Source organism: Rhineura floridana, chromosome 12 (assembly GCF_030035675.1).
Source record: "Rhineura floridana isolate rRhiFlo1 chromosome 12, rRhiFlo1.hap2, whole genome shotgun sequence".
Classification (NCBI taxonomy): domain Eukaryota; kingdom Metazoa; phylum Chordata; class Lepidosauria; order Squamata; family Rhineuridae; genus Rhineura; species Rhineura floridana.
Window position 1 is genome coordinate 25,255,828 of NC_084491.1, and position 15,154 is coordinate 25,270,981.

The window sequence follows — 15,154 nt, forward strand, 5'->3', positions numbered from 1 at the left end:
GCCAAATTCCACAGATTTTATACTGTCATACAATTACAGAGTGAACAGTGTCCCAAACTACTTCTGTGGCCTCCATACTTGGCATTTAAATTCCCATTGCTAAGGCAAAAGTAATTCTTCTGTCAACAGCTTCAGATTCATAGCAGAGGAAAACTCAGAGACAATGTTGAAGCTAATTAATTATGTTATCATGGGGCTTTAACCCTTCAAAGAAGCTTAGGAAACCAGCTGCAGTAGTGATGCATCATGATGATTCATGACTCTCTAGCAATCTCAAGCACAACAGTAAGAATCCTTCTTAAATGTTCCACACACCGTACCATTCCTGCTACATCTGGTGGCATAGTTTAGTCTGGTGATAATTACCATCCTTTCCTGCCTCACCTCGGGATATAAAGATCCAATAGCTTCTTCTTTTTTATCGTGTGCCCGGATATATTGTTCCCCAGCCTAATACTGCACAGGGTGGTGTTTCCAGAGCAGTGAAAGATGTTCAGGAATAGCTCTGGATCAGATGGAAAAGACCCAGAGATATAGATTAAGAACATAAGAAGAGCCTGCTGGATCAGATCAATGGCCCATCTAGTCCAGCATCCTGTTCTCACAGTGGCCGAACAGATGCCCGTGGAAAGCCTGCAAGCAGCACCTAAGTGCAAGAGCACTCTCCCCTCCTGTGGTTTCTAGCAACTGGTATTCAGAAGCATACCGACTATGGAGGCAGAGCATAGCCATCATGGCTAGTAGCCATTGATAGCCTTGTGTAAAGTGAATGTATGTTTGCTACCAATAGCCACGTCTCTTCATCTCAACTTTTAATTCTAATCTTTTTCTGCTTCCTTTGTCTCTTTCCCCTTCTTTCTTTCCCTCTCTCTGTTTCTCTCTCTCTCTCTGTTCCTCTCTAACTCTTTCCCCATCCCTTTCCCTATTTGCTGTCCTTTATTTCTTTGTTTCCCTACCTGGTGCTAACAGTGGGCAGACAGACCACCGCTCCTGCCACAATGTCTGCAGCAGCCTCCGGTGCCACCATCGGTTTGGTGGAGCAAGGTAGATGTGTCCGGAAGAGACCCTCCTCACTTCCCCTTTCTCACGTTGAAATCTGAGTGCATGACGTGTCATTCACCATCAGCACAGCATCCCACCCTGTTTTAAGAGTCCAGGGCTACCCGTTTTACAACCGGTAGCAAATACAGCCAGGGCCATCCCCGAAGAAGAGTGTCTGCCAGTTGTGGCAATTCCAGGCCGTTCTATCAAATTGTGGTTGGAAACAGTGTCATGAAAAGGCCATAAGGAAACATATGAAATGACTAGTAAAGCTTGTGTTTGACTGAGATCAACTGGTGCTAAAATAATGCAGTCATCTCCGTCCAGGATGTTAAGCAGGGCAAATATTGCAGACCATTAATGGAAGGGAAGGTGCATGATTTGTGCAGTGGAGATGGTGATACAGGAATAGCTTTCAGTTTTCCTGTAGGAGTTTTGTGGTTAGGCACTGTTATGTACATCACAACTATATTATAAGTAGATATAGATAACACACGTGCACACTACCTCCATAGTGCCTTGCAAACGTATTTAGACTCCTGACCAATGCTTTCATATTACTGAATTACAAATGGTACATTGTAATTTCATTCTGTATAGTATTTTATTTTGAAACACTGAAAATCAAAATCAATTATTGTAAGGTGGCATTGGTTTTATGTTGAGAAATGTTTGTAAGAAACAAAAAAACCCAAAACACGTTGCTTGCGTAAGTATTCAACCCCCACACATAAATATTTGGTAGAGCCACCTTTCGCTGCAATTACAGCTGGTATGTACCAGCTTTGCACACAGTGTCAGAGGGATTTTGGCCCATTCTTCTTGGCAGATTCACTCCAGGTCATTCAGGTTGGTTGGACGTTGCATGTGGACCACAATTTTCAAAGAGCGCCACAGATCAATGGGATTGAGATCAGGACTTTGACTGGGCCACTGTAGAACATTTGCCTTTTTGGTCTTGAGCCACTTCAATGTTGCTTTGGCCTTGTGCTTGGGATCATTGTCCTGCTGAAAGTGAATTTTCTCCCAAGCTTCAGTTTTTTAGTGGACTGAAGCAGGTTCTTTTGCAAGATTTCCCTGTATTTTGCTCCATCCATTCTTCCTTCAATTTTAACAAGATGCCCAGTTCCTGCTGATGAGAAGCATCCTAACAACATGATGCTGCCACCACCTTACTTCACTGTAGGGATGGTGTGTCTTGAGGTATGGGCAGTGTTAGGTTTGTGCCACACAGCACTTTGGGTTTTGGCCAAAAAGCTCTATCTTGGTCTCATCTGACCACAAAACCTTTTCCCACATCACAGCTGGGGCACTCTCATGCTTTCTAGCAAACTCCAGACATGCTTTCAGATGGTACTTTTTGAGTAACAGCTTGCCACCCTCCCATACATACCAGTGTTATGCAGAGTTCTTGATATGGTTGACTGGTGCACCATTACTCCGTTCCCAGCTACTGAACTCTGTAGCTCCTTCAAAGTGATTGTTGGCCTCTCTGTGGCTTCTCTCAGAAGTCTCCTTGTTTGAGCACTGAGTTTTGAGGGACTGCCTTTTCTTGGCAGCGCCTGCGTGGTATGATGCAGCTTCCACTTCCTGATTATTGATCCAGCTGTGCTCAGTGGGATAGCCAAACACTTGGATATTAGTTTGTACCCTTTTCCTAATCTATGCATTTGTATTACATTATCTCTCACTTCTGTAGAATCTTTGGTCTTCATTTTCCTTCAGATCCACAGCCTGACCAATGATCCTTCAACTGTGGGGTTTTTATCCTGACAGTGTGACAGCAACTTTAATGGTTCACAGGTGGAGGCCAATGATAAGGTAATGATGTCCTCAATAGGGCAATTTCATTTGTGTAAACTGGGAGTTTCCACAGCACAGGGGTTGAATACTTATGCAAGCAACATGTTTCAGCTTTTTATGTTTCCTACAAACATTTTCCAACATAAAACCAATGTTACCTTATAGTCTTTGATTTTGAGTTTCAATGTTTCAAAATAAAATATCATACAGAATTAAATTACAATGTGCCATTTGTAATTCTGTAATATGAGAGGATTGGTCAGGGGTGTGATTATTTTTACAAGGCACTGTATGCTACCAAATGCCATGAGTGACTACTAATAAACATTTGTTTAGCACAGGGGTGAGGAACCTGTGGCTCTTCAGATTTTGTTGGATTCCAGCTTTCATCAGCTTCAACATCTGGAGGGCTACATGTTCCCTGCGCATGATTGAACACCAACAACAAGCCAAGTGCAGAACAGCATAGAGAAGCAGTGCAGAAAGATGGCAGTTTTAAGGGAGGGAGAGGGCAATTGGGTGCCTGTTGGTCACATCCAACTCCCACTTTTTTTGCCCTAGCATACTCCACACACCCCTAATCAGACACAGACTATGAAATGCTGCCACTTTTCTGGCAAGTGCTCCTCCCATCAGAAAATGCTAAGTCATCCTAGGCCAGGAATGGAGAACCTTTGGCCTTCCGAACATTGTTGGACTACAGCCCCATAACCCCTAAGCATTAACTATGCTGGTTGGCGCTGATGGGAGTTGGAATCCACCAACATCTGAAGAGCCTCAGGTTCCCCATCCCTGCTCTAGACAGTGATCAAATTATAGTGGAAATAGAGGGGAGGGGGCTTAACATCCACTAGCCCTGGATTCCCCTGCTCCAATTTAGCCAAATCATGCCCCCCATAGCCTTCTAAAATGGTAGCTAAGATGGACATCACAAAAAGAGTAAACACACTCGCTGTAATTGAACCATTAGGTTTCAGTAAGGAGTACTGTGGGCATGCATGCTTTTGGTCTCAGTGGCACCACTTTACTAAGGAGAGACGCATCACAGTCCAAAAGCAGCATGCAAGGAAGATGTGACAATCTCAAGAAATGAGGTCACTCTAGAACAGCCTTTCCCAACCAGTGTGCCTCCAGATGTTGTTGGACCATGACTCCCGTCAACCTCAGCCAGCATTGCCAATGGTCAGGAAAGATGGGAATTGTGGTCCAACAACATCTGGAGGCACACTGGTTGGGAAAGGCTGCTCTAGAAGGTCTGTGATGAGACAGAGACTTCCAGGGCAGGCTTTTGTGTCCTGACAGGAGAAGCAACTGCAGGCTGAAAGCAGCCACACAGTACTGTTTTTGGCCTGGCCAGTGCCAATCCCTAAATGACTAAAAAGCACTATCTTGATCATTTGGCCCTGGTCAGCACCACATGCTGAATTAAATCAATTGGAGAATTGTGCTGGACAACAGCCACACCACATATGGCTTCTTACCTAACAGGCAATCATCAGAAAGAGAGGTTGCCCTAGAGATCTTTGCAGTGATCCCAGAGATTTCTGATGCTCTGTCTCCCTGCCAGTTCATCAGTGGGTTGTTTCTGAATTCCCCCAGCTAAGTTGCTTGGGAGGGGTGGGTGGGAAAAGAAGGAGAATATAATGACTGGGGTGGTACCCCAGCTCCTGAACATCTTGAAGAGTCCAGTCCAATAAGCTGAAGTAGTTGGTCAATGCTTAAGGGAAAAAAGCAAATAGATATTTGATATGCAAATTCAGCATAGTTATTTTCTTTTTCGGCAGTGAAATGGACTACATTGGAGTTACTTAATTGCCAGCAATGATGCACTAGTGGCATTTAGGCCCATTGGACATGGCAGTACGTTGGGTGCTGATTCTTTCACAAGCATAGGCAAACTGTCCTTGATAGTTTTACAGGAATTTTGGAATATTATGTTCTTTGCTACCTGGCAATTCATACTGATTTGGCATATGTGCATCCATAATACAGTAAGTATGTATCCTGTAAAGTAGGGTGGGGAATCTTTGGCCCTCCAGATACTGTTGGACTACAACTGTTACTGTCCCTGACCATTGGCCATGCTAGCTGGGGCTCATGGGGATTGGAGTCCAACAACATATGGAGGGCCATAGGTTCCCCACCTATGCTTTAAAGCATGTCTCCTTAAACAATTAGCATTTTAACACTGCTTGCTATATGAGTGGGAGAAAGATAGATCCTTTCCTCTGCAGAACTGCTGTTTGCTCGAAGATTACCAATAGGTGTAATTATCTTAACAAAATTAGTGTGCGTATCTGTTTATGAGCCATAAAGGCACACACTCCTGTGCACCACTGCAAATTCAGTCTCTGCTTCATCGTTTGACTTTCTCTGGGCCTCAATAAGATGAAGAGAGTTCTACTTTTCCCCTACTGACATCAGGCTTCACTCTGCTAAGGGTGACATCCCTTGCTTGGCAGGTCAAGAGGAGATGTTTAACAGTATCCTTACAGACCAATCATATTGATGATGTAATTTTATTAGTGGGAAGAAGGGGCAGGCTAGTCAGTTTCTCTTCCGTGTAACCTTATGTTATCCTATGTCTCCCTTCCTATGTTACAGCCTAAAATGTACATGGTTTGGTACCTGCAATAAGATCAGTTGTGTTTGTGGAGTGCTTGGGGAGTTCCAATGCATCTCTACCCCCAAAAGGAAACTAGTTGTGTGACTTGATATGCTTATTTCTAAGGCAGTAATCCTGACCTTGCTGAGGTCGGTTGGAGAAGTCCCTATTAATCTGAATACACTTAATGATGTTTGCTCATATAGTTAGTTATATGATTATATAATGGATTGTATCTGCCCCCATTTGGCTGTAGCTCTGTAGTTCAAACATGGACTCATTACCTGCCTGGGACTCGCCTTAGCCTCAGTTGTAAAATGTGTATAGCAGGCTGTAATAGTTGTTTTGAGGATGGATGGAAGCTAAAATGAATTGTACATACATGCTTATGGCTCATAAGTAGTAAGGAGATATTTATCTGAAGACTTGATGCAGTTCAGACTGCAGGGGAAACTACTGGGGCCGAGTGGCCACATACCAAGGATGTAGCTTTGAGAACACATTCCCCTCCATATCCGATCAACATGGACAATTCTTGGGGCATGCAGACAAGGGTCCCCTTGATGCCTTTTTCATGCCAAGGTTTCTCTCTAGTCAATGTTGGCTCTTTGCTTGTCTTAGCCATTGCCCTGTCTGCACCCCAGCTTTGCCTGCAGGTTGAATGTGATCAATGGTGCATGAATTTTGTGTAACCCAGGTGCATGTGTCAGGGCCTTGTCCAGTCAGATTCCTTCAGAAATGATGGATGAGGCTTCTGCTTATGTCTGTGCTATTGTTGGCACTGCATGTGGAAAAAGTGGTCTGCATGGCAGCAGTGGTGTGATCAGCCTCAGCTAATCTAGCTAGTGTTAATGCCATTCTGAAAACACTCATTGGGATTACAATGTGAGCAAAACGAAATGAGGAAGCAGATGAGAAATTACAGCAACACATTGTGCATCCCATTGGTGTAAAACATCAGTTCTCCATTTTTCAAAGTTGCAACAGGTTCTGGGTAATATTTTGCCCGTGAGAACTCACAAAATAATGAAGAAGGGCTGATTTGCAGATCTATATATATAAATGATAGACTTCAGTTCTTTAGACTTTCACATAATACACCTGTGGCACCAGTAGACTTCTGGCCTGTTATTCCGTAAAGATAGCCCTGCTCTAATTCTTTGTGCCCATTTTCTCTTTATAAATCTTTATGCAACTCTCAGGTAGATCATGATTTAATTTGGGAATTGGTGAACTACAGAGCACTCTGTTATTGACCAGTGTCAAGACTAACTTATCCGACTCAATGGCTGCATTTGGACAATCAAATCCTAGCTTAGTAAGCCAAGATAAGCGTGAGGTCTGTACACCCCCCCCCCAGCCCCTTTGCTCTCCCATAGTGTGAGTGGGGAAACAAGCCAGGAAACTGAAGTTAACAATAGTTTCCTGTTAGGTGTAAAGTGGGAAACCATAGTGTAATGGCTTCCAAACAAGCCAACTTTAAACCATGGCTTCATGCCCTGGCTTTTTGGGAGCCATTAATAATAGTTGCCCAGTTTACATGTAATGTAAGGCTACGGTTAACTGCAGCTTCCTGGCTTGTTTCTCTGTTTGTGTGAAGGGCAGGGCAAAGCAGTTGCATGCAGGTGCACGAAGCTGTTACATATCCCGGCTTGTGTGAAAGGGGTTGATGTAGTTGTTGTACTCATAAGGACTAGGAGGGAGCAGGAGTGGAGATGGATATAGCTCACTGATAGCACAAGTTTTGTTAACAGAAGATTCTAGACGAACTGAGGAAGAGAGCAAAAATAAACCTCCTGAGATACCCCTGAGAGTTATGCAGTTTGGTCCCAGGCCTGTTGGTCTGAGAGTACGTGATGCAGCAGCCTTGCAGGTCTGGGGCTGATCAGTGCCTAGATTAGAGACCTCCTCAGAATCCATGTACAATGCCTTGAGTTCCATGGTGGGGGGAAAGATGGAGTATAAATGAAACATACACACCTTCAAAACCACCTATTAACACACTAGTTTACAAATACCTGGATGAATGTCATTCAGATGATAGTAGAGATTATTTTTGGAGCTGAGCACATAGCTGCCATCTCCTAAGATCCAGAACAGGCTTTTATGAGGGTGCATCCTGTTCAGTCAAATTCTTTGTGCTAAGCACAATGTTTAAAGGTCTGCCACCATAAACATATATAAAACATGCAATTTACTCACCAGTTAGTGATGCTATCTTTTTGTTTCTTTATAAATTGGTAATTGCAGCAACTTGCATCTATCATTTTAAAAATATTTTAGGTATTTCACCTGGACCGCTGAGTACAGGTTTTATAGTAGGTTTGATAGTAGAATAATGTGTACACCATGGACAACAAGGCCTCTTTCAAATACATTTTTAACATGTAGCTCTCCTTTCTTTGTCATGCACATCTGCACTGACTACCAGTTTGAACATCCTGATTTTATATGCAGTTGCCATAGCAGACCTTCCGTGGCGCAGAGTGGTAAGCGGCGGTAACGCAGCAGAAGCTCTGCTCACGGCCGGAGTTCGATTCCAACAGAAGGAGGAAGTTGAATCTCCGGTAAATGGGGTCGAGGTCCACTCAGCCTTCCATCCGTCCGTGGTCGGTAAAATGAGTACCTAGCATACGCTGGGGGGTAAAGAAAGGCCAGGGAAGGACCTGGCAATCCCACCCCATATATACGGTCTGCCTAGTAAACATCGCAAGACGTCACCCTAAGAGTCGGAAACGACTCGCACTACAAGTGCGGGGACACCTTTACCTTTTTTGCCATAGCAGAGAGAGTGAGTTGTGCCACTCTGATTACATTGTGCACATGGCAGTGACGCAAGGCTGCCCTACTTCTGCTGCCTTCTGCCAGTTGCAATCCACTGTAACAGCTACTGCCAAATGCTAGGCATGATATAGTGGCTAAAATGCTTTTAGAATGTCAGAAAGGTAAATGGTTCCTCCTCCTACTGCTTCCCTTTTCCTTCCAGATCTGTACAGTGCAAGACTTCTCTGTGCGGCAGTCCTCTCCACTACTAGCCAAGGTGGATGTTGCTAGTGGCAATCCATGCTACTGTGCTGGCACAATCCCCAGCACAACAGTGTGACATTGCCCTGCCGTAGCATTTGCTGCACTCTAAAGAATAATTTGCTGGTGCAGCTGCTGGTGGGATCAGGGTGTTGAAGAAGAAATTTACCTTCTTCAGGTGGAACAAAGAGAAGGCTTCCTTTCAGATTTTCTACGTACACTACTACGATATTCTCCTTGGATGAACAAATGGCTTAATATACAGGTTATCTGTGTCCTTTGTGTGTGTTCGTAGCTTTTCACGCCAGAAAAATTGAAGAACAAAGCTGTGTTGTGCTGTGCATCACTAGGCATTGAAAAACCACAAATTACATTTTAATTATAGACTCTCACATAGTAAAGGTATCACTGAAGGTCAGTCAACATTTTCTACATCTGTAGATAAATTATGCGCTACTAGGTCCATTAATAATTTGTCTTTCCTATCTATTAATATGACACACAATTCACAACATTGTTCGAATCCATAATATGGAACAAGGCTGGCTAACCTGTAGCCCTTCAGTTCTAGCCAGTATGGCCATTGATGAGGGATGATGGAAGTTGCAGTCCAGCAACATCTGGGGGGCACCATAGTTAGCCACCCCTCATCTAGAATTTACCAAGTGCTGAAAAATATTCCATGGATAGTCTGTTTAAGAAGCTGAAAGGTAGTGGCATCTATTACATTGCTGTGAATATTAAATAACTAACCAGTATGCTTGCATGTCAGCAATGCACTCTGTAAATGAAGGCTGTCCTCCCCATTTGCTTAATTTATATTATTCCAGCAAATTCTGCCTTGGCATGGAATTTTAAATATGTTGCCAGAATTGACACATGCAATTAGCAGTAGAACTAAGTTGGTGATGACAGGAAAATTAGTTAAAGGAACAGGTAGGATTAGTTGTTTCACATCCTGTGGCTGTTGACAGGATTCTGTCACAGAATTCTATGTCAATTCTATCCATAGCATTGTAGCATTTGTAGGGTCTCATTTATACTAGTGCTGTATTCTTACAAAGTGGTTATTATAATAATATAGGCCACTCGACAGCCCAGAAGGTTGAAGAGAGGCTTATACAGTTTAAAACAGCAAAGGAAATTGTGGAAAATTACTAGTGAGCAGAGCTAGTCCATATAAACTGGTCCCGGTGAGTTGTCATAAAATTTTGTTTGAAGCTCATTAGGAAACTAGGAAATGCTACATTTATAACCAAACATCCCTTTGTGACCCACATAGGCTATGGAGTGTTAACTTCACCAAAGATAGATTCAACACTTCACACATTGCGCGGGTCACACATAAATATGGAAGAAAGACAAAAGAGAAAGCATTTGCGATGTGAAGAGTTCAGGATTCGGTGGGAGGTGTGGATAGGGACCATATGTTTTAGAGAGGAAAAACTGGGAGACAATCAAGGAATCACTGAGTTGCTTTATATGGAAAATGATATATCTTACCAAATCCCTTTTCTGACTGTAGCAACCCCATTCTTCCATTAGTGTGGTGACTGTGTGGACCATTTCCTTCCTGTGTGTGTGAGCAAAGTCCTCTGTAGTGCTGCTTTTGTGGTGCTGGTGCTGCTGCTTCACTTCCCCTTGATGTCAGAAGGGGCCTCCGCTTTCTGTCTCAACACTTCTTTATTTCCCCCTCCCTTCTTCTTCTCTCTGTTTCTCCGTCCCCTCCTCCAATCCTTTTTCTCACCTGCCTGTCTCTCTCGCCTTTCCTCTTCTGTAAATTTCTGTAAGGTAAGCAAACTTTTTGTTGGGTTCTGCCCTTTAATAATACCTACCTATGGTGGGGATTGGATTTGATGTGGGAGAAAGGAATTTCATGAGGTGCAGGGTCCAGAAACAGATGGCGTCGGCTTGTTCTGCAGATGGTGATACTTGTATCAATGTCTCCCTACAGAGCTAGCGTACTACATTACTTGGTTTCTTCCGGGCACAGCATTATATATTAACTCAACTGTTCTTCTACATTCTGGAGGCCTCTTGCAGCTTTGTTGGTTCCCTGCAATTCCATTAATCAGATCCAGATAGCAGGCATCCATATTCATCTCAGTCCCTAACCCTTACCACCTGCTATATAGCAACTTCCCTAGTCTTTCTCCCAACCTTGCCATGCATTACATTTCAGCACCTCACCACCCAACCCCTCAACAGCTTCTCTGCCATATCACTCTTGGGTCTCTCCTCAGCCAAAAAACAACAACAGAAAGCAACAAAAATACCAGACATTCTTGAATAATGCAATAATAGAGGAATCTCTATTATCTGAATGAATTGTATATTGTCATACACCATCCTAGCCATAAATAGACGGTGCTCTAATATCTGATTGTCAATTATTCATATATTTTCAGTCTCTCACAAGTCATTTGGATAAATGAGGCTATATTGCACTCTTGCTTTTAAAAAAATAATCAAAATTCCAGGCTACGGAGTATTACATTGGATTAGTTTAACCTTTGCCACCTGATGCCTTCTAGATGTTTTAGATAACTCCTGTCAGCCTCAGCCACCATGACTGGAAGGCACCAGGCTGGTGAAGGTTGGATTAAGCTTGATAGGTTCACAACAGGTATGATCAGGGAAAGAAGATGAGAGTAAGTACAGAGAGGCTTTCTCACATATTTACAAAATGGTGGGAGTATAGTGAGATATAATGGTTTCATCAAAATGGCAGAATGGACATCTTTCTGGGATGACATGAGGCATCTTTAGAATTTAGGCAGCAAGCTTTAAGGCGCTTCTTGATGATACAGTGTTTGTCAGAAGATGGGGTTCCACAGACTGCTTTTTGAAGAAAAGCTTGCATTGTGGTTCATTTAAAAAACAGTAACATAGCAACTGCTGGGAACTATTCCTGAGGCTGCCTAGTACCTGGCAAGGAAGATTGGAACCCACATATTGGGTGGAGATTGAGCTGCATGAGACTATGGTTCAAGGGATCTAGCATTCACATTGCAGAGTGCATATATTTCACTGGAGATGAAACCAGTATGTATCTAGTTGAGATAGGCAATGGCAGGGAGGGAGGGAAATCTGATAAATAGACACCACCTAAGAATGAATAAAGGAGAGCCCGGATGTTTTTTCTCCTAAGCTAAGTGATGGACTGAGGGAATGTTTTGAGAGTTGACCCACAGAAGGATGCTGCCCCACTTCATTTAGAATGCCACTTTGTTATGTGGAACACTGTGTCCCACAGAGGCTCCCTGCTTGTGATTGCACAGAGTTTGGACAAACCAAAATGTGTCCAAGCCAATGGCAGCTTGAGAAACAACAACAACAATGGCTGAAGTGTCATCAAGTGAAAATGTCCACTTTACAGAAGACTTGCAGCCCCTGCCACTGACCTCCCTCCTTTTGAGAGACTGCCTGTTCAAGGCAGTTTGCCTTCCATAACTCTACTTTTGGCGTAGGGATAGGTTGGGGCTTTGCCCATACTCATAGAGCTTGGGATTTACTCATTGTTCTCAAGTCTCCTTTTAGCAAATTGATGAGGAAACGGCATCAATGCAGCTTGTGTGATTCTTTTTTGGCTATTCAGGCAGCCCAGAATATGTCTCATGACACTGGGAGAGTTGCCACTAAAATATCTTCTTTCTCTTCCTATGCAGCAGCTAAGAGTTTACTGAACAAGAAAGCTGACGGAGTGAAGGTAAGTATCCTTCTGGGGATTTCTTTAGAGTCTGCTTGGGGTAAGAGTAGGGCAAAATTAGGGACTATAGCATATTAATGGCAGAGATCATTAACACACTCTGCATATCTGTCAAAAGTCATAATGCAGAACTGTTTTCCCCCCTCAGTTTATGGAATAGCCAAACTTACAGGTTTGACTAATTGTTTTGTCTTGTCACGCGATTGCTATCTCTGCAACATTTTTTTGCATTTTGCAAAGAAGAGCTTTTCTTCTTCTACCAGAACATAATTTGTACATATGGAGTATGGATTATAGTTGCCTTCTCCTGTGGAGGTTTGAGTGGTGTGAGTGCAAACGGTTTACATGGGAAATGTATTTGGTTGGCTTCTATTTCCGAGGCTTCTCTTTTTTGTGTTATGTGTCTTTTCTCTTCTGCAGCCTCAAACAAACAGCACTAAAGGCAGTGCCGGGGTTACCAGCCCGAAAGGGACTCTTCCACCAGCTGCACTGGTACGGTTCTTTTCAATCAATCATCGTGGCAAAAGATTGTGGGAACACTGTGGTTTGCCTGCTATTTGACTAATGTAGTTCCTACTTAGGGCTTGCAATAGAGCTATATGTGATTTTTAAATGACATCCACTCTGCATCTTCTGGCTCTGACGTATTTGGTACTTCTGCGATGCTGTGTATTTTCTGCTGGTTTTGCAACTCAAGTGTATGTGTGTGTATGTAGTTTTTTGGGGGAGGAGCTGCTCCTATGTTCTTCATGGTCTTGCCGTAGATCCCTCATATAGATTTTTATTATGCAGCTGGATCCATGATGCTGGCGCATTTCCCACCAACTTACAACCCAATTTAACAATAAATGTCTCTAAATGGCTGCAGTATAACCTGTTCCCTGGCAGCCATCTTCTGCCAAAGGATTCTGTGATAATTGCAGTTTCCCAGGTTCTCAGAACACAGTAGTGCATTGCACTGAGATAAGCAAGTTCAAACTGTCAGTTTGTAGCCTGCTTACAAGAACAAACAGTAGTATAATTCCTGCTGACCAGGGGAAAAAAAAGGAGTCTTGTATCTCCTCTGCATCTCACCCGCTGTCCAAAGTAGTAGCAGATCTCATTGCCCCTCCAGCTGTCCTCTTTACGTTTTTCTCTCTCAAACTCTCCTGGGGGCCAAGTGGCCATGTCAATACCTTCCCCCCTGGCCTGTCTTCTGTCAGTACAACCCCCAAACTCCCAAAACCAGCTTGCCTGAGGACTGAGTCAAGAAATATCCAGAGTCCACTGGTCATAGTGTCATGTTGGTTGGCAGCAGCCAGGTATTGGTAACTATATGGAATGTGACACTGCTAGATTGTTACACCAAGAGTTCTTGCTGGAATAAGGACTAGGGCAGAAGGTTAATTGTGGAGAGTAAAAGGAATTTTTTTGCAGTTTTAGTTCTAGTGCTCAGATAAGTCATAGCAGAATAATTTCGTAAGTAAAGTTAGTTAAGCTAAGTTGGTTAACAAAGTGGTTTATTTTGAAAACTACAGAACCAACCACATAAGAATTTATTTCTGTACAGACAGAGGCTTCAATTGGTCCTATAAATCAGAGTTTATTGAGCCAAGAATAAGCGTTGTGCACTTCCTTTTCCTTCCTCCTTCCTTTCATCTGCCTTAACAGAAAACTTCCAGGGTTTGTTGAGCCACAGTTTTCCATTACATCTGAACCAAGGGAGGTGGTGAACTCTCAAACACTGGAGGCATTCAAGAGGCAGCTAGACAGCCACCTGCTGGGTATCCTTTAACTTGGATTCCTGCATCAAGCAGGGGATGGGACTCAATGGCCTTATAGGCCCCTTCCAACTCTACTTTGATTCTGTGATGCTAAGAAACTGTCGTTTAAGTTCTGACTACAAAAAAGGATATCAAACTGCAGGATCTGATCCTGGTTTGATATACTTGTTTGTAGTCAGAGATTAAACTATAGTCTCCCAGATCAGATCTATGGTTTTAACAAATCTCAGATGTTGTCTGTTATAGCATACAAGACAACAGAGGAGTGAAGGGGAGGCGGAAGCGAACAGGCACAATGCTTGTTCTTGTCTGTTGTTGTACTGGGCCAGTGCCGGAAAATAATGCAGCCCTGAGTGGCTAGAATACAGTGCTTCAGGGCCACTTCAGAACAAATGTCATTCCAAATGTGTTTTATATTTAAACACAGACATTCTAAAGTCAGATTTGAGCACCATATATATATGTAAAATGGGCTTAGATTTGATTATCTCAGATTATCTTTCTAGCATGGATGCCACTGAGATGTCAAATTGTGTGTGTTCTGAACTGCAGCTCTCACATATAATGGGGTGATTTTAACCACATCAATGCAAACATCCATATGTGAATGCTTCCACTGACATGTTTAAAATCAACCACTTCAAGTATGAACCATTTTGCATACATGGCTTCCCATGTGGTTATGATTGCATGTGAGTTTGTATCTCAGAGGCAACCACATAAAGTGATGTGAGAATTGACTCTTCATATATTGTTTTCTGTTTTTAATCTGGACATTAAAAATAAAGAACCAAACTCTTTGCTAGTTTTCATCCAATCATATCTATCAAAGGGCAGGCAGGATTTTAATGTCATATAGCTAATCCCTACCATGCAATTTCTATGTGGGGCTAATGATTTTTTAAAAAACTGTGGGAGCCAGCTACTGTAAAGTTAACTTAATCCATCCTTAGAATATGTGCATCCAGTCTTTTGTTTAAACATTCTTCTTCCATGGTGTAATTCAGAGACACATTTCAGCACTGCTGGTAGAACCATGTTTTTCTCAGTATTTGACCCCTCTTGCTTCACTTGCAAACTCTATTTCCTTAAGTTGCTAAATCAACTCGGGGCAGGCTTCTCATATTCTAGACAATTATCAGACTCCCAAAGAGCACATATAGAGCAAAAATGATCCATGTCACGGGCCCTGACATAGGCTGTAATACA

At 42.9% G+C, this 15,154-nt stretch overlaps 1 protein-coding gene across 19 annotated transcripts in view; it reads left to right on the forward strand.

Moving 5' to 3' along the window:
- CAMK2B (calcium/calmodulin dependent protein kinase II beta) overlaps window positions 1-15,154 on the forward strand; it is a 273,787-nt gene that overhangs the window by 203,279 nt on the left and 55,354 nt on the right. For 7 of the 19 annotated variants that reach the window (XM_061593504.1, XM_061593513.1, XM_061593514.1 and 4 more), the window contains 3 exons: window positions 970-1,044; window positions 12,142-12,182; window positions 12,603-12,674. In XM_061593504.1, coding sequence (XP_061449488.1) covers window positions 970-1,044; window positions 12,142-12,182; window positions 12,603-12,674 — 188 coding nt within the window. The remainder of the gene's footprint in view (window positions 1-969; window positions 1,045-12,141; window positions 12,183-12,602; window positions 12,675-15,154) is intronic. The other 12 variants (XM_061593505.1, XM_061593524.1, XM_061593517.1 and 9 more) reach the window with 3 other exon arrangements.